The 21,136-nt window shown below is 38.4% G+C and overlaps 1 protein-coding gene across 1 annotated transcript in view; it reads left to right on the top strand.

Annotated features, from left to right (window-relative positions):
* Positions 1-21,136, top strand: part of SPDYA (speedy/RINGO cell cycle regulator family member A) — a 35,363-nt gene that overhangs the window by 12,835 nt on the left and 1,392 nt on the right. The window contains exons 5-6 of the mRNA XM_029232657.1: positions 432-603; positions 8,494-8,791. Of these exons, the coding sequence (XP_029088490.1) occupies positions 432-603; positions 8,494-8,791 (470 nt within the window). The remainder of the gene's footprint in view (positions 1-431; positions 604-8,493; positions 8,792-21,136) is intronic.

The raw sequence follows: 21,136 nt of genomic DNA, 5'->3' as shown, positions 1-21,136 counted from the left end.
ATTCACCCAGGGCTGGAAATAGTGCCTGTTCCCACCAGCCAGACTGAAAAAACTTATAATTCACACTGAGTAATTAAGTACTGAGTACAGTACTCAGGAACATCTTGCCTTAGTGGGGAGAAATTAGCCCTAGACTGAACATTGCTCCAGATCCACCTAACAAATCATGAAAGCAAGACTTGAAAGGATCAGACCGTTTCCATATAACTGCATCCCAGAGCAAAGCTCAAGATTGATAGGAATATAAAAGTATCCAGAACTCAACAAGGTAAAATTCACTGTATCTCTATTTTTGATCTACCTTTCTTTAATCATGCATAAGGTTGAACATCTTTTTTGTGTTTATAAAAAGTTGGTGTGTGTGTGTGTGTGAACTGTCTGTTCCTGTCCTTTACCCATTTCTTTTTTGAGTTGTTGGTCTTCTTTGCTAGGTATCTGGCCAATACAGTTGAAGAAGATGAAGAAGAATCCAAATATGAAATTTTTCCATGGGCTTTAGGGAAAAACTGGAGAAAATTATTCCCTGATTTCTTAAAGTTAAGGGACAAACTCTGGGATAGAATTGACTATAGGGCTATTGTAAGCCGGCGATGCTGTGAGGAGGTAAGAGTTTTACATGCGTTATATATATAATCTCTGTCTTCTCTTTATGTAGTTTTCCTTTTATGTTTTTTAATGTGCTTCTAATGTTTCACTTTTTTTTGTATATGAAGGGTAAACCATTAACCTTGATGATTACCATGAGTACAACTTTTATATTACAATGTTGATATTTTAATTTTATACCACAATAATTAAAAATTGTCATTTCTGTTTTTCAGAGCAGCCTACTTCTGTAGAAAGTATTTTTATTTTAGAGTGTTTCTCTAAAAAGATCACCAGTATATTGGGAAAGAATAGCGTGCACATTCCAAAATACATCATGGTAATAACACTGGAGCTGAATAATAATTTCCATTAAATAATTTCTGTTAAAGTATCAAAATTTCAAGCTCCCAAGGTTAAATGTGAACTACATGGTATAAAATAAGTTTAAAAACTATACCTCTTTTCATAAAGCATACATAAAGTTTCCTTGATGCTAGATTCTATTAATATAAAGCAGAAAGACACTAAAAGTTAAAAGATTATTTTATCTAATGTTCTGGTTTTCAGTGAAGAAAGTTAATGTTTCAAACTAAAAAAATTTGGAGTAGAAAATTAAATGGAAGGCAATGATAACTATAAGGCAGTACTAGTTCAAAGAAGTTTGGTAAATGTGGGCTAGATAATGCTGTAATTAAATGAAGTCATATGGGACTTCCCTGGTGGCGCAGTGGTTAAGAATCCGCCTGCCACTGCAGGGGACACAGGTTCAATACCTGGTCCGGGAAGATCCCACATGCTGTGGAGCAACTAAGCCCATGTGCCACAACTACTGAGCCTGCGCTCTAGAGCAGGGGTCGCCAACCCCTGGTACTGGTCCACAGCCTGTTAGGAACTGAGCAACACAGCAGTAGGTGAGCAGTGGGGGAGTGAGCGAAGCTTTGTCTGCCACTCCCCATTGCTCGCATTACCACCTGAACCATCCACCCCCACCAGTGGAAAAATTGTCTTCCATGAAACCAGTGCCTGGTGCCAAAAAGGTTGGGGACCTCTGCTCTAGAGCCCACGAGCCACAACTACCGAGCCCACACGCTACAACTACTGAAGTCTGCGTGCTCTAGGGCCCGTGTAGCCACAACTACCGAGCCTGCATGCTGCAACTATTGAAGCCTGCGCACCTAGAGCCCGTGCTCCGCAACAAGAGAAGCCACCGCAATGACAAGCCCGCGCACCGCAAAGAAGAGTAGTCCCCACTCACTGCAACTAGAGAAAGCCCGCGTGCAGCAACAAAGACCCAAAGCAGCCAAAAAAAAAAAATGAAGTCATATCTAGTTTAATGACTACAGGCCAAAGGAACCAATTAATGGATTAGTAGTGTCAGACCTGAGGGGAGGCTTCAGAGGTGTATCACAGAACTCTGCCCAGAATTAACCTTGTTAATTATATTTATTAATGAGATGAAGATATTGCAGTTATGCATATTTGTGGATTAGGATTGTTGAATGTTGGGGGAAATGCAAGGATTCAGAAATAACTTAGAGGACTGTGCAGCAGGCCAAGTCTTTACAAGATTATATTCAATAGAAAAATATGAAAAGTTAGGTATGTATGACCCACCTCCCCAGATTAATGGATCCTCATTAAGGAATTTAAAGGACTCATTCCAATTACAGGGCATTGAAAAAGTCCTGTCTTGTTATTTTTTTGTCACTACCTCCCTAGGTGAGGAGTGGGTAATTTGCGCACCTGTTGCCATCCTTGATGTGATAGCGGGCCTTATTTGAACGCTCTGATTTTTTCAAAGTAAATGCTTCAAGCCCTGTAGAACACTCAGCTAAGTACATGGAGGGGGCACTGGAGGCAGAAGAGGCCGGGATAGGCAATGCTTCCTCATGGCAGGTTGCTTACCCACTCCTAAAATACAATGACTAGCATTTTAACTGCAACAACTTTATTCTGCTGGAGCTGGAATTACCTCAGTTGCTGGCACCAGACAAAGAGACAGAGAGTTATGTGGCTTAATGGTGTATGTATAAGAGACTACAAAGTTTTAGACACCTGGAAAGTCAGTTGTGTAATGGGATTTACAGAAAAGTTTAGTCTCTCAAGGCTTCAACACTGAGAACTAACAGATCTCTCTCCTGATTCCAGATCTGCATATCCAATTTTTAATTTACATTTCATTATCTAGTAGATACCTCAAACTTAACATGCTGAAAATTGAGTTTTTGATTCCCCCACATAGACCTCTACACTTGCTCCTCCTGCAATCTTCCACATGTTAATAAATAGTAACTTCATCAGTCTAGTTGTTCAGGCCAAAAAACTGTCACCCTAGACTTTTTTTTTCCACATCTATACCTTAAAGAAAATCCAGCATCCTACCACTTCTCACCACCTCCACCACTAAACCCTACTTTAATTGTCATCTCTTGCCTCAACTATTGTCATAACTTTCCAAATAGTCTCCCTTACAATCTTTCTTCCCTATAGTCTATTCTTCATAGCAGATTTAAAGAGTTAATCTTTTAGAAAATCAAATCATGTCTCCTTTACTCAAAAGCCTCCAGAGGCTTCCCATCTCACATAGAGTAAAAGACACAAAGTACTTATCCTGGATCCACATGGTCTGCCAACTCTCCTCCTTTATCTCTTTCACTTCATCTCCCATCCTTGTTCATTTCACTGCAACCACTCTGGCCTACTTGCTATTCTTCAAATGCACAAAGGACACTCCCACCTCAGGGTCTTTGCATTTGCCATTCATATTACCTGGAATGCTTTCCCCCAGAAATTCATATGCTTCACTTCCTCACTTCATTCAGGACTCTGCTTAAATGTCACGTCAGAGAAACCGTTCTTTACCACCCTATACTGAGTAGTAACTCCCTCGATGGAATAAAAATTGAAGAGTCCAGTTGACTTTTGGCAGTACCAAGAAAATTAAGTGGGGAATGAATCATCTTTTCAACAAATTGTGCTGGAACAACTGGATGTCCACGTGCGAAAGAAAGCACTTGGACCCCTACTCTATATTATATATAAAAAGCTAACTCAAAATTTATCAAAGACCTAAATTTAAGAGCTAAAAACTATAAAAATCTTAAAACATAGGGGTTACATCTTCATGACCTTGGATTAGGTTTCTTAGATATAATAACAGAAGCACAAGCAAGAATAGGAAATATAGATAAAATGGACATCATCAAAATTTTAAACTTTTGTTCTTCAAAGGACACCATTAAGAAAGTGAAGAGACAACCCACAAACTGGAAGAAAAATTTTGCAAATCATCTGTTTTATAAGGCACTTATATCTAAAATATATAAACAGCTCTTACAACTCAGTATTAAAGAGACAACCCAATTTTTTAAAGGGCAAAGGATCTGAATATGTATTTCTTCAAAAAAGATATTCAGATGGGCATAAAAGCACATGAAAAGATGCTCAACATCATTAGCCATCAGAAAAATGCAAACTCAAAAACACAAGGAGATATCACTTTACACCCACTAGGATGACTATAATTTTTTTTTAAAAAAGACAGACAATAACAAGTATTGATAAGGATGTGGAGAAATTGGAATCCTTATACACTTCTGGTGGGATTGTAAAATCATGTAGTTGCTTTGGAAAACAGTCTGGCGTTTCCTCAAAATGCTAAACAGAGTTACCACATGACCCAGCAATTCCGCTCCTAGTTTTATACTCAATAGAAATGAAAACTATGTCCACACAAAAACTTGTGCATGAATGTTCATAGCAAGCAGCCTTATTCATAATAGTCAATAGTTGTGAAAACAGTCGAAATGTCCAGCAGCTAATTAATGGATCGACAAAATATCTATACAATGATATATTACTTGACAATTAAAAGGAATAAAGTACTGATACATGTTACAAAGTGGATGAACCCTGAAAACATTATGCTAAATGAAAGAAGCCAGTCCCCAAAGGACCACATATTGTATGGTTTCATTTATATCAACTGTGAAGAATATATAATCCAAAGTGACAGAAAGTGGTTGCCTGAGGATGAAGGGAGAGAGGAATGCAGTAACAGTGCCTGACTTGTAGGCGCTCAGTAAATATAGCTGACTGACAGAATGAATGGAACTTAAAGCTTCTGATTCTTTTTCATACCTTCTTATCTATGAAGACAACAACAAGGACCTAATGTATAGCACAGGGAACTATATTCAATATCTTGTAGTAACCAATAATGGAAGAGAATCTGAAAAAATATATAAACTGAATCACTTTGCTGTAAACCTGAAACATTGTAGATCAACTATACTTGATTAAAAACTTTTTTTAAATAAACAAAACTATAAAACAATTCTTGGGCTTCCCTGGTGGTGCAGTGGTTAAGAATCCGCCTGCCAATGTGGGGGACATGGGTTCGAGCCCTAGTCTGGGAAGATCCCACATGCCGCGGAGCAACTAAGCCCATGTGCCACAACTACTGAAGCCCACATGCCTGTAGCCCGTGCTCTGCAGCAAAGAAAAGCCACCGCAATGAGAAGCCTGTGCACCACAATGAAGAGTAGCCCCCACTCGCCGCAACTAGAGAAAGCCCGTTTGCAGCAACAACGCAGCCAAAAATAAATAAATTTTAAAAAAACAATTATTTTGTGGATGTTGGGGGTAGGAATTTATTAATTTATTTATTTTTGCTGTGTTAGGTCTTCGTTTCTGTGCAAAGGCTTTCTCTAGTTGTGGCAAGCGGGGGCCACTCTTCATCGCGGTGCGCGGGCCTCTAACTATCGCGGCCTCTCTTGTGGAGCACAGGCTCCAGACGCCCAGGCTCAGTACTTGTGGCTCATAGGCCTAGCTGCTCCGCGGCATGTGGGATCCTCCCAGACCAGGGCTCGAACCCGTGTCCCCTGCATTAGCAGGCAGATTCTCAACCACTGCGCCACCAGGGAAGCCCTCCAAAAAATAATTCTTTACCGAGTTCACCTAGCACTGACCCTTATCCAGATAGATAAGCTAGATAAAGATAAGATCTTTTTTATTTGGTTGTTCCAACCAGGTACATTTGAATCATGTTGGTGTACAGAAAAAGAAATTACCTAGTAGATTTTATCCTGTTCTCTTTATTCATTTAACAGCTAATTTATGAGTAAGACACTAAGTTCAGTGTTGTGGAGGTTTATTATAAAGAAGTATTACATCATCCTTGCCCTGAAGTTTGCTGCATTATAGTAGCAAGACATGCTGTTAGAAATTTAGTTTTCTATGCATTTGTTATTAAGAGTCCAGTACTGGCATACTGTCAACCCATTTTTTAGTCACATATCCTAAAATAAACTCAAGTTATGATAGTAGCCACAAACTGGCTTACAGTAATTATACACTTGCATTGTGTTTTACAAATTTATATTTTCATATAAATTATCTTCTTATCCTTACAAAACTACTTGTGAGGACCAAGGAGGTTGAGATTTACTCAAGATCATATATCAGTTAAGTGGCAGAGCCAGAACTTGACTTCACATCTAATGGCTTCCCAGTGTTCTGTTTTCTCTGACATCTAGCCTCCATCTCTTATGTTGGTTAGTTTAGAAAATGCACTTATATCTATTATGTTATCTCAGGAATTAAATAGCATAATAGGTAAGTGTGCATGCATTTTTGTAGGTGGGTTAACATGTGGAGAGACTATGATGCCTAGCTTATTGCAGAAAGAACAGTACCAAATCTTCTATATTGTGCCCTTCATATTTCCCTCTGCTCTTTTCACTAGACTTTGCTATATAGGATTCCTACAAAAATCATATTGCTGAAGGCTCATAATGTTAGTGGCCTCTAATTCTTAAATATTTTCATCTATCATTAAAAATATTTAATGACTGCATAATATTGTGGAGAAGGCATTTGAAAGTGGTGTATGAGAAACTATTCCTGTCCAGAAGGGGCTTTCGGCAGAATAGGTTACATGCATAAAAAGGTACATCTGGGGCTTCCCTGGTGGCGCAGTGGTTGAGAGTCCGCCTGCCGATGCAGGGAACATGGGTTCATGCCCCGGTCCGGGAAGATCCCACATGCCGCGGAGCAGCTGGGCCTGTGAGCCATGGCCGCTGAGCCTGCGCGTCCGGAGCCTGTGCTCCGCAATGGGAGAGGCCACAACAGTGAGAGGCCCGCGTACCGCAAAAAAAAAGGTACATCTGAGTGCTAACATTTATATGCTGAGTCCTAATATAGCATTAATAATAAAACAAGAAAATCTGAAAGCTGGAGTTTCTAGAAAGGTGGGACTTATGTTGGGCATTGAAGGAAAAGAAATACTAAGACAAATAAGGGAAAGGATATTCCAGACATGAGCAATAAAAACAGAAATACTGAGAAAAATAGTAGATAAATATGGAAGGAATAAGAAAATTTGATATTCTACTTCCTCACCTTGGGTATCTCTGCGCCTAGTTTTACATTGGCATAGAAATGTGTATATTTAGAGTTAATATCTTTATTTACTTCTACCTTTTAAAAGATATATAACTTTATTACATGTCTTTGCTTGAAAACTGTTTTGAAGGATTTAAGAAGTAGATTATAAAATAAATCCAATCCTAAAGTACACTTTAAAAATTAGGGTTGCTAGTATTCTTTATGCATTGTCTTGGGGGAGGCACAATAACCCTATTTTCTGAGGGAATCAGCTTTAGTCTGGGGGTTTTAAGGTTTTCATTCTTCACAGCAAAAGCCTTCTTTCCAAACAAAATTTCACACACAATCCCCCAAATTGAGGTCCTCCACCTGCTGTGTCTTCCCTTAACCCCTCCTGCGACCCCTAATGTTGTCTGTGAAACCTAGGGCTCCTCAAACCAGTTTGAAAAGCACTCGTCTAGGCAATTAATAAAGCACTGTCTGTCTTTTTTGAATAATAATTTTGTCTAGATACTTGAATAAAATAATTTTTTTAAAAGCACTGTCTAGCTCTCAAATTCTACAATTCTCATTTACCTTGGGTCACTGATAACCGCAACTAAACATTTTTGCTTAGAAGTAACTAACATTCTGTTTAGAAGTTTTAGACACCATGAGGTCAGCAGGTAGGTACACTTCGCTAGCTTGTCTTAAATGGCTATCGTTCGCCAGATGTTTACTATGTGATAAGGATTTTACACGTATTTAACCTTCAGGACAATCCTATGAGGCAGATGGTATCCCCAGTTTTCCATATGAAGATATTGAGGCTCAGAAAGGTTAAGTAACTTGCAAAGTATCACACAACTAGGAAGTGGCAGAGCCAGAAAAAGAAACTAAGTCTATCCTGACTCTAAAGGCAGTGTGTTCTCTAACCGACCTTAGAGAACAGTGCCTGAGAGGTAGTGTGGAATCTTGAGTACTTTCTGAATAATCCCTCATCCAATCCTTGCAACAACCCTCTGCAATAGACATCATTATTCTCTCCATACCACAGACAAGAGAATAGGAACCGAGAGGTTAAGCACCTTACCTGTGTTTTCATTCACCATATCTCTTGCTGTGATTGCAAACATGTTAAGATTAGCCTAACATACATAGCTGGAAACCTCAATTAAAAATATTGTTTTCAACCGAGTACATTCCAGAGAATTATGTATTGTTTTGGACTAACTGTATTATTTTTCCCAAACCTATAATATCCAGAATTGAAAAACCTGGAAGGTTGCTTCAGTTCTATTTCCTGTTTGAAATAATTTAAATACTTTGTCAATTATTATCTTACGGATCCAAGCAATGAATCACTTTATAGGTAATATAGCCTTATCTGGAAATGCTTTTTTTCTAAAAAAAAAAATCGGTGACAGATTTTTAGCTCTAGTTTTACAGGTAGCTTGTTCTTGATTTATAATTTTTGTTCTTAATTTTACTAAATTTTAAAATCTTATTAAAATTCTAAAAGAAAGCTTTCCACCATAGGTTATGGCCATTGCTCCAACCCATTATATATGGCAACGAGAACGCTCTGTGCATCACAGTGGAGCTGTTAGAAACTACCACAGAGATGAAGTTCAACTGCCCCGGGGACCTAGTGCCACACCGGTAGATTGTTCACTCTGTGGTAGAAAAGGAAGATACGTTAGACTGGGATTGTCTTCATCATCATCTTCATCCAGTGATACAGTAGAGGTGGTGGAGAAACATTCTCAGGAATCACACAACTCATTCCCAATGGACATAATAGTTGATCCTTCTCAAGCTTATAGCTGTTCTCAAGGTATGACTTAAGAGATATGTCAGAATTAGGATATGTCAGAATTAGAGCTATGAATGTTATTAATAAATCCAAGTTATCTATTGACCAGTAGTCAGTCCTTATAGGCAGGAGTACATAATTATTTATATACTACAACAATATGAGCTAAAGTAGTATTGAAAGTTTTCCCCTTCTCAAGTACTACTTTTTGTCTTGGTATTGTTTTGTGGTAGCTTACCTAAACTAAGAGATTTTTAATGTGATTTTTGTTAAACTGAAACCTAATTCACCATAGATCTCAAGTATTTTAAGAGCCTGAAGCATTTTCTCTGAAATGTTTATTTTATTCAAAAGAAGTTTTAAGAAGAGAATAAATTTACTTGTAATCTCACCATGCAGCTTTATCAGTAATTAACTATTGGTTTCTTTTACACACTTTTTAAAATTGGGATAAAATTGACATATAACACTGTATTAGTTTTAGGTGTATAACATAATGATTAACACAATAAATTTAGTTAACATCCATCACCACACAGTTACGGTTTTTTTTCTTGTGATGAGAACTTTTAAGATACACTCTCTTAGCAACTCTCAAATACACAATCTTGTTAACTTACACAATCTTGTTAACTACAGTCACCATGCTGTAGATTATATCCCCAGAATTTATTTATCTTATTACTGGAAATTTGTACTTTCCACTACCTTCACCCACTCCCCCCGCTCTCCCCGCCTCCTCTGGCAACCACCATTTGGTGGTGTATCTATGAGTTCAGGTTTTTAAATTTATTTTTAATTTTTATTTAATATTTATTTAGGCTGTGTCGGGTCTTAGTTGCAGCGTGCGGGCTCTTCGTTGCGGCGGGCAGGCTTCTCTCTAGTTGTGGTGCACAGGCTCCAGAGCGCGCAGGCTCAGTCGCCCCGTGGCATGTGGGATCTTAGTTCCCTGACCAGGGATCGAACCCACGTCCCCTGCATTGGAAGGTGGATTTGTAACCACTGGACCACCAGGGAAGTCCTGAGTTCAGCTTTTTTTAGATTTCACATATTATAAGTGAGATCACACAGTATTTGCCTTTCTCTGTCTCACTTATTTCACTTAGCACAATGCCCTCAAGTTCCATCTGTGTTGTCACAAATGGCAGGATTTCCTTCTTTTTTAAGATATATATATATAGATATAGATATATAGATATAGATAGATAGAAAGATAGTCACATTTTCTTTATCCATTCATCCACTGATGGACACTTAAGTTGTTTCCATTTCATGTCTTGACTATTGCAAATAATGCTGCACTGAACATAGGTGTGGGTGTGCAGGTATATTTTCAAGATAGTGATTTTGTTTCCTTCAGATAATACCCAGAAGTGGAATTGCTAGAACATATGGTAGTTCTATTTTTAACTTTTTTAGGAACCGCCATACTGTTGTACATAGTGGCTGCATCCAACAGTGCACAAGTGTTCCCTTTTCTCCACATCCTCACCAACACTTGTTATTTCTTGTTTACAGCCATTCTAACAGGTGGGAGATGATATCTCATTGTGGTTTTAATTTGTATTTCCCTACTAATTAGTGATGTTGAACACCTTTTCATGTACCTGTTGGCCACTTGTATGTCTTCTTTGGAAAAATGTCTATTCATTTCCTCTGCCCATTTTTTTTTTTTCTTTTTTTTTTGCGGTACATGGGCCTCTCACTGTTGTGGCCTCTCCCATTGCAGAGCACAGGCTCCGGACGCGCAGGCTCAGCAGCCATGGCTCACGGGCCTAGCCGCTCCGTGGCATGTGGGATCTTCCCGGACCAGGGCACGAACCCGTGTCCCCTGCATCAGCAGGCAGACTCTCAACCACTGCGCCACCAGGGAAGCCCTGACCATTTTTTAATTGGATTTTTTTTTCTGTTGAGTTGTATGAGTTCTTTATATATTTTGGATATTAACCCCCTTGTCAGATACATGATTTGCAAATATTTTCTCCCATTTGGTAGGTTGCCTTTTCATTTTGTTGATGGTTTCCTATACTGTACAGAAGCTTTTTAGTTTGATGTAGTCCCACTGTTTATTTTTGCATTTGTTGCCTTTGCTTTTGGTGTGAAATCCAAACAACAGTTGCCAAGACCAATGTCAAGGACCTTACCCACTGTTTCTTCTAGGAGTTTTGTGGTTTCAGGTCTTACATTCAAGTCTTTAATCCATTTTGAATTAATTTTTGTGCATGGTGAAAGACAGTGGTCCAGTTTCATTCTTTCACATGTGGCTGTCCAGTTTTTCCAACCCCATTTATTGAAGAGACTATCTTTTCCCAATATATTTTTGACTTCTTTGTCATAAATTAACCATATGTGTGCGTTTATCTCTGGGCTTTCCATTCTGTTCCACTGACCTACGTGTCTGTTTTTATGCCAATACCATACTGTTTTGGTTACTATAGCTTTGTAATACTATACACTTTTCTATTTCTATTTTAAAAAATAGAACCATACTATATCTATGCTTGCTTTTTTTTTCACTTACCATAAAGCATTTCCCGATGTCATTATTTAGTCTTTGAAAACCTGATTTTTAGTTATGACATGCTATAAGTGCCACAATTTATTTGCATATTTCTTTTTTGTTGGGATTTAAGTGGTTTTGAACAATGGTATTTTATACTAATTTGAAAATAATCGCATGAACTGGAAATACTTTGTCAACCACACCCTAATTTTCATTTAAATTATTATTTATAAAGGTTGAGTACTTCTCTGACATTTCTCGATTTGAAACAGAACTAGAATGACATTCTACCAGCAGTGATCCTTTTTACTTCTTTTTTTCTTTTTCTTTTTTTTTCTTCTTTTTTTTCTTTTTACTTCTTATAATGCCTGTGTCCCAGATTTTCACCCATCTGAAGATGGGACTGGCAGATTTCTTATGGTTCTCTGTAATTCTATAATGAGACTCACATTATTTCAGAGTTTCACCTATTTATTTTTACCACATTCTTACGAGATTAGCAGTCGCTACTGAAGTTTTACTGAGAAACTAGACTCTTAAGACTCCTGAAGGTAGGGGTCTTGCCTATTTCTGTTCCATTCCCTGGCCATAGTAATCACTGAACAAATTTGACTGACAGTATAGTCTCTTCCCTTGTAACACCTCCAAGCATTTTTATTTGTTCACTCATATTTGAAAGTAAATAGGGTCTATCATAGGCTAAATGATAAGAACTTCCTTTTAGCATCCTTCCCCTCTCTCCTAGCCCCTTTGCCTACAGTCTTTGATCCTCATAACAGGTAAGATTTACTAGATATTTAAAATGTTCCATGCAATGTGTTAAGGATTTTACATTCATAACTTCACTTAATATTCACAGCCAACCCCAAGGTAAATACTAGTATCTCCACTTTGTACATAAGGAAACAGAGGCTTAGAGAGGTTAAATCATTTGCCCAAGATGACTGAGAGAGTGACACTTGAACCCAGGTTTCACTCTACTACAACCTGAATTCCTGTGATGCTTTGCTACCCCCTTTGATGAAATCCTGCCTTCAGTAGTGAAAATAAGCTGCCACAGAAGTCTTCTAGCAGATTGCTAAGGACTAAAGAATTGGTGAAAGCATTAAGAACAAAGTCCCTGGCCCTGAACCAAGATGGCGGAGTAGAAGGACGTGCTCTCACTCCCTCTTGTGAGAACACCAGAATCACAACTAGCTGCTGGACAATCATCGACAGGAAGACACTGGAACTCACCAAAAAAGATACCCCACATCCAAAGACAAAGGAGAACCCACAATGAGACAGTAGGAGGGGCGCAATCACAGTAAAATCAAACCCCATAACTGCTGGGTGGGTGACTCACAGACTGGAGAACACTCATACTACAGAAGTCCACCCACTGGAGTGAAGGATCTGAGCCCCACGTCAGGCTTCCCAACCTGGGGGTCCGGCAACGGGAGGAGGAATTCCTAGAGAATCAGACTTTGAAGGCTAGCGGGATTTGATTGCAGGACTTCAACAGGACTGGGGGAGAAAGAGACTCCACTTTGGAGGGCACACACAAAGTAGTGTGCGCATTGGGACCCAGGGGAAGGAGCAGTGACCCCAGGGGAGACTGAACCAGACCTACCTGCTAGTGTTGGAGGGTCTCCTGCAGAGGTGGGGGGTGGCTGTGGCTCACCATGGGGACAAGGACACTGGCAGCAGAAGTTCTGGGAAGAACTCCTTGGAGTGAGCCCTCCCAGAGTCTGCCATTAGCCCCACCAAAGAGCCCAGGTAGGCTCCAGGGTTGGGTTGCCTCAGGCCAAACAACCAACAGGGAGGGAACCCAGCCCCACCCATCAGCAGTCAAGTGGATTAAAGTTTTACTGAGCTCTGCCCACCAGAGCAACAGTCAGCTCTACCCACCACCAGTCCCTCCCATCAGGAAACTTGCACAAGCCTCTTAGATAACCTCATCCACCAGAGGGCAGACAGCAGAAGTAAGAAGAACTACAATCCTGCAGCCTGTGGAACAAAAACCACATTCAGAGAGAGACAGACAAGGTGAAAAGGCAGAGGGCTATGTACCACATGAAGGAACAAGATAAAACCCCAGAAAAACAACTAAATGAAGTGGAGATAAGCAACCTTCCAGAAAAAGAATTCAGAATAATGATAGTGAAGATGATCCAGGACCACGGAAAGAGAATGGAGGCAAAGATGGAGAAGATGCACGAAAGGTTTAACAAAGACCTAGAAGAATTAAAGAACAGAGATGAACAATACAATAACTGAAATGAAAAATACACTAGAAGAAATCAGTAGCAGAATAACTGAGGCAGAAGAACGGATAACTGACCTGGAAGACAGAATGGTGGAATTCACTGCTGTGGAACAGAAAAAAGAAAAAAGAATGAAAGGAAATGAAGACAGCCTAAGAGACCTCTGCAACAACATTAAACACAACAACATTTGCATTATAGGGGTCCCAGAAGGAGAAGAGAGAGAAAAAATACCAGAGAAAATATTTGAAGACATTATAGTCGAAAACTTCCCTAACACAGGAAAGGAAATAGCCACCCAAGTCCAGGAAGTGCAGCGAGTCCCATACAGGATAAACCCAAGGAGGAACACACCGAGACACATAGTAATCAAATTGGCAAAAATTAAAGACAAAGAAAAATTATTGAAAGCAGCAAGGGAAAAACGACAAATAACATACAAGGGAACTCCCATAAGGTTAACAGCTGATTTCTCAGCAGAAGCTCTACAAGCCAGAAGGGAGTGGCATGATATACTTAGAGTAATGAAAGGGAAGAACCTGCAGCCAAGATTACTCTACCCAGCAAGGATCTCATTCAGATTCTATGGAGAAATCAAAAGCTTTACAGACAAGCAAAAGCTAAGAGAATTCAGCACCACCAAACCAGCTCTACAACAAATGCTAAAGGAACTTTTCTAAGTGGGAAACACAAGAGAAGAAAAGGACCTACAAAAACAAGCCTAAAACAATTAAGAAAATGGTTATATGAACATACATATCAATAATTACCTTAAACGTGAATGGATTAAATGTGCCAATCAAAAGACACAGGCTGGCTGAATGGATACAAAAACAAGACCCATATATATGCTGTCCACAAGATACCCACTTCAGACCTAGGGACACATACGAATGAAAGTGAGGGGATGGAAAAAGATAGTCCATGCAACTGGAAATCAAAAGAAAGCTGAAGTAGCAATACTCATATCAGATAAAATAGACTTTAAAATAAAGAATGTTACAAGAGACAAGGAAGGACACTACATAATGATCAAAGGATCAATCAAAGAAGAAGATATAACAATTATAAATGTATATGCACCCAACATAGGAGCACCTCAATACATAAGGCAACTGCTAACAGCTATAAAATAGGAAATCGACAGTAACACAGTACTAGTGGGGGACTGTAACACCTCACTTACACCAATGGACAGATCGTCCAAAATGAAAGTAAATAAGGAAACACAAGCTTTAAATGACACAATAGACCAGATAGATTTAACTGATATTTATAGGACATTCCATCCAAAAACAGCAGATTACACTTTCTTCTCAAGTGTGCACGGAACATTCTCCAGGATAGATCACATCTTGGGTCACAAATCAAGCCTCAGTTAATTTAAGAAAATTGAAATCATATCAAGCATCTTTTCTGACCACAACGCTATGAGATTAGAAATGAATTACAGGGAAAAAAACGTAAAAAAGACACACAAACATAGAGGCTAAACAATACGTTACTAAATAACCAAGAGATCACTGAAGAAATCAAAGAAGAAATCAAAAAATACCTAGGGACAAATGACAATGAAAACACGACGATCCACAACCTATGGGATGCAGCAAAAGCAGTTCTAAGAGGGAAGTTTATAGCTATACAAGCCTACCTCAAGAAACAAGAAAAATCTCAAACAATCTAACCTTACACCTAAAGGAAGTAGAGAAAGAAGAACAAACAAAACCCAAAGTTAGCAGAAGGAAAGAAATCATAAAGATCAGAGCAGAAATAAATGAAATGGAAACAAAGAAACCAAGAGCAAAGATCAATAAAACTAAAACCTGGTTCTTTGAGAAGATAAACAAAATTGATAAACCATTAGTCAGACTCATCAAGAAAAAGAGGGAGAGGACTCAAATCAATAAAATTAGAAATGAAAAAGGAGAAGTTACAACAGACACCACAGAAATACAAAGCATCCTAAGAGACTACTACAAGCAACTCTATGCCAATAAAATGGACAACCTGGAAGAAATGTACAAATTCTTAGAAAGATATAACTTCCCAAGACTGAACCAGGAAGAAATAGAAAATATGAACAGACCAATCACAAGTCACGAAATTGAAACTGTGATTAAAAATCTTCCAACAAACAAAAGTCTAGGACCAGATGGCTTCACAGGTGAATTCTATGAAACATTTACAGAAGAGCTAACACACATCCTTCTCAAACTCTTCCAAAGAATTGAGGAGGAAGGAACACTCCCAAACTCATTCTATGAGGCCACCATCACCCCGACACCAAACCCAGAAAAAGATACTACAAAAAAAGAAAATTATAGACCAATATCACTGATGAATATAGATGCAAAATTCCTCAACAAAATACTAGCAAGCAGAATCCAACAACACATTAAAAGGATCATACACCATGATCAAGTGGGATTTATCCCAGGGATGCAAGGATTCTTCAATATATGCTAATCAATCAATGTGATACACCATATTAACAAATTGAAGATTAAAAACCATAGGATCATCTCAATAGATGCAGAAAAAGCTTTTGAGAAATTTAACACCCATTTATAATAAAAACCCTCCAGAAAGTGGGCATAGAGGGAACCTACCTCAACATAATAAAGGCCATCTATGACAAACCCACAGCAAACATCATTCTCAATGGTGAAAAACTGAAAGCATTTCCTCTAAGATCAGGAACAAGACAAGGATGTCCACTCTTGCCACTCTTATTCAACATAGTTTTGGAAGTCCTAGCCATGGCAATCAGAGAAGAAAAAGAAATAAAAGGAATACAAATTGGAAAAAAAGAAGTAAAACTGACACTGTTTGCAGATGACATGATACTATACACAGAGAATCCTAAAGATGCCACCAGAAAACTACTAGAACTAATCAATGAATTTGGTAAAATTGCAGCATACAAAATGAATGCACAGAAATCTCTTGCATTCCTCTACACTAATGATGAAAAATCTGAAAGAGAAATTAAGGGAACACTCCCATTTACCATAGCAACAAAAAGAATAAAATACCTAGGAATAAACCTACCTAGGGAGACAAAAGACCTGTATGCAGAAAACTATAGGACACTGATGAAAGAAATTAAAGATGATACCAACAGATGGAGAGATATACCATGTTCTTGGATTGGAAGAATCAGTATTGTGAAAATGACTATACTACCCAAAGCAATCTACAGATTCAATGCAATCGCTTTCAAATTACCAATGGCATTTTTTACAGAACTAGAACAAAAAAATCTTAAAATTTGTATGGAGACACAAAAGACCCCGAATAGCCAAAGCAGTCTTGAGGGAAAAAAACGGAGCTGGAGGAATCAGACTCCCTGACTTCAGACTATACCACAAAGCTACAGTAATCAAGACAATATGGTACTGGCACAGAAACAGAAACACAGATCAATGGAACAAGATAGAAAGCCCAGAGATAAACCCACGCACCTATGGTCAACTAATCTATGACAAAGGAGGCAAAGATATACAATGGAGAAAGGACAGCCTCTTCAATAAGTCGTGCTGGGATAACTGGAGAGCTATATGTAAAAGAATGAAATTAGAACACTACCTAACACCATACACAAAAATAAACTCCAAATGGATTAAAGACTTATAAATGTAAGACCAGACACTATAAAACTCTTAGCGGAAAACATAGGAAGAACACTCTTTGACATAAATCACAGCAAGATCTTTTTTGATCCACCTCCTAGAGTAATGGAAATGAAAACAAAAATAAACAAATGGGACCTAATGAAACTTCAAAGCTTTTGCACAGCAAAGGAAACCATAAAGAAGACAAAAACACAACCCTCAGAAAGGGAGAAAACATTTGCAAACGAATCAACAAAAGATTAATCTCCAAAACATATAAACAGCTCATGCAGCTCAATACTAAAGAAACAACCCAACCCAAAAATGGGCAGAAGACCTAAATAGACATTTCTCAAAAGAAGACATACAGATGGCCAAGAAGCACATGAAAAGCTGCTCAAGATCACTAATTATTACAGAAATGCAAATGAAAACTACAATGAGGTATCACCTCACACCAGTTAGAATGGGCATCATCAGAAAATCTACAAACAAATGCTGGAGAGGGTGTGGAGAAAAGGGAACCCTCTTGCACTGTTGGTAGGAATGTAAATTGATACAGCCACTATGGAGAACAGTATGGAGGTTCCTTAAGAAACTAAAAGTAGAATTACCATATGATCCAGCAATCCCACTACTGGGCATATACCCAGAGAAAACCATAATTCAAAAAGACACATGCACCCCAATGTTCATTGCAGCACTATTTACAATAGCCAGGTCATGGAAGCAACCTAAATGCCCACTGACAGACGAATGGATAAAGAAGATGTGGTACATATATACAATGGAATATTACTCAGCCATAAAAAGGAACGAAATTGGGTCACTTGTTGAGACGTGGATGGATCTAGAGACTGTCATACAGAGTGAAGTAAGTCAGAAAGAGAAAAACAAATATCGTATATTAATGCATATATGTGGAACCCAGAAAAATGGTACAGATGAACCGGTTTGCAGGGCAGAAATTGAGACACAGATGTAGAGAACAAACGTATGGACACCAAGGAGGGAAAGCCGCAGGGGAGTGGTGGTGGTCGTGGGATGAATTGGGCGATTGGGATTCACATGTATCCACTTATGTGTAGAAAATTGATGACTAATAAGAACCTGCTGTATAAAAAAATAGATTAGATTAAACAAACAAAAAAAAGAACAAAGTCCCTGATGAAAGGTTGTATGGAGTGAACTGGGAGAGAATTCCAACCATAATTTGAACACATATTTAACTAAAGCAGAACAGAAGCACTTATATTTTATTCAAACTAGTGCCTTAGATATCAAAAGTAGTCACACCCTATGTTTAGGCTTTGATATTTCAATGGGAAATCAGAGTGCACCCAGGGGGTAAGGGGCTCTGCTAGTCAGCTTGCTTCGAGGAAAAATAGGAAAGCAGGTCTTTGAGGGATTTTGGATGAAAAGTGGGGCACTTGACTTAGGGCAGTTGTAAATGGAACTGTGCTTTCTTCCTGTCCCTGGATGAAAGCCCTGACACCCTGGTTTAGGATATATAGGTCCTATATAGGAAGAAATAAGTATTTACTCATTTGTGTTTTGTTCTGAGTGGGAATTCAAGGTTAAATGTAAAACCTGTTGTTTCAGGATGACAGAGGGTAGGCAATACAAAGAAAAATTATTGGTCATACATGCACTTGACCAATAAACGTTTACATTCATTTTCCCTCAGTAGGCTTAACAAGTCAGTGGGCTAACGGGGGGTGGAGAGGATTAAGGGTAACATGGTATTATCAGGAACAGTGGTCTCTTACTACCTCAGAAGCTGTTTTGATGCCCAGTAAATGGCCTCTACCAGCAAAACTTTCTTCCTCCAGTCTATATAAGGTGGTTGGTTGGAATCACCTAAGGTTTGTGGCTACAGACAACTCAATTCATTCTCCAGGAGAGACACAAAGAGCTGATGCTCTGCTTAGGCTTTTATGATAAAACTTACCAATAGCTGGTATCGATGCTTCCATCCTTCTTTCAAACGCAAGCAACTTCTTGCTTTTCAGGTTAAAAACATGTTTTTCTGCCTTAAGATTTTTTTCTCAAAACAACACGTTCAACGAACAAGTTTTACATAAACATGTTTATGACATTTACTAAGAATAAAATAGTTGATTTTGATAAGGTTGTGGGAGATAGATGAAGCATTCTTTACAAACTTACATGCATCACAATCACCAATCACGTGCTAGCAACCTTATAAAGGTAGTCTCATTTAACACCTGACCCCCCACAAGAAATCCTGAAGTGCCACTATGACATTCATTTTACTGATGAAGAAACAAACTCAGAAAAGTCACAGCTGCAAAGTAAAACAGCAACAATGAAAACAGCAAGATGAGGACCCAGTTCTATCTGAATAGAGAGCACATTTTTATACTTACTGAACTATATTGTTTCTCTTTACCTTATGCTGTCTTAACCTAGGCTAGTATATCTGAGACATGGGTACATATTATTATGTATTATCTGAGGACTCCCCAGATTTTAGAGTGAAGCCAAGGGAAAAAAGCAGTATACCAAACCTTAGTCCTGGGTCACGTAGGCAGGCACAAGACATTCCATTATGCAATCTAAAACCAAATAATTTTTCCTCAGAAATAAATCCTTCTCTGAACTTCCTTATTTACTTTTGTCATTACCACTGTTCTAGTCATCCCAATTTAAAATCCTTAACGAAGGCATAATCAGGGCTTATAAATTAATGATGTGATAAGGGCAATGCTAACTATATGGTCAACATTTATGAGCACAAAAGATTTCAGAATCAATTCTGTAGGGTGAGAGACATAGTGAAGGCTGTTCCAAGGAAGTTATTTATGAGCTGGGCTGAATCCTGTTTGCCCAGAGAAATAAGGCAAACAGTAGATGTTTGCCTGAACAGTAGATGAAAGTTTGAATATATATAGCTTCTCTCCCTCTACATCCAATGAACCACCAGCTTATCTGGTTCTTCCTTCACAATATTTTTTTACACTTGCCCCTTTTCCACCCCTGATAGTTGTATATTAATACAGATCACCTCATAGTTGTATACTATGTATTACTATGACATTTCTGATTTAATAGTTTTTTCCTTCCTTTAAATACTCAGACACCACTAACAGACTAACTTTTAAAAAGTATCTGCTTTTACATGACCATGGAAACTTCAGAAGTTCCCTACTGACTCTGAAGTATAAAGTTCAAACTCAAAGTCTTCCACAATCTGCGAGCTATATACTTAAATTTCCCCCTAGAACAACCAAGTCAACAGATGAAATAACACCTGATCCAGTGTAGGCTTCAAGCCATCAGCAAACTTTTACTGATTTACTGGGTGGAAAAGTCAGGGCCTTTGGAAGTTACTGGGAAGACAGCTGTGAACCACTCACAAATCTCTAGGAGTTTATATTATGGTAAATGAGAACCAGACATGAACATAGAAAGCTAACTTTAGAAGAAGGCACCTGTCCCACAAGCCAGATTATAAACATGCTTAGTGTTCAATGGAGAGATGGATAAAGGGCTTAAGCTGGACTTTGATTAACTATATAAATAAATGTTTATTTGCTTATATAGTTTGGTTTTCAACTCATTATTAGAATGGACACTGTTAGCTCTTGTTCAGTTCAGCATCTACTGAGCATAGTGTACTGAACAGAAGCCATTCTACATGACATAGGAGAAGGCACAACTTTTCTTTGCTCTTAAGTCAGCCCTTTCTCCAAGAAGTACAATTAGGGCCTGCATTCAAAACAATAAATGAAGGACAGAATTCCACTAGTAGTTAAATAGAAAGGCAGAAGAAAGGGGAGTATTCCATGATGGAATCTAAAAATATACATCAGAGCGTCTATAGATCTGGAAATGTTATGAAAACTTTAAAGCCATTATTATTGTATGAGTGTTCGGATACCTACCATTTAGAAATGGTACCAGAAGACTACTCCGCTTATGATTCAATCAGTTCTCCAAATGCAACCAGAGTGACTTTTTTCCAAAACACAGATCTAAG

Source organism: Monodon monoceros, unplaced genomic scaffold (genome assembly GCF_005190385.1).
Source record: "Monodon monoceros isolate NGI ecotype Baffin Bay Population unplaced genomic scaffold, NGI_Narwhal_1 Super_Scaffold_19, whole genome shotgun sequence".
In the NCBI taxonomy this organism is placed as follows: domain Eukaryota; kingdom Metazoa; phylum Chordata; class Mammalia; order Artiodactyla; family Monodontidae; genus Monodon; species Monodon monoceros.
The sequence above is the reverse complement of the archived record's forward strand: the minus strand, read 5'-3'. Positions and strand labels throughout refer to the sequence as shown.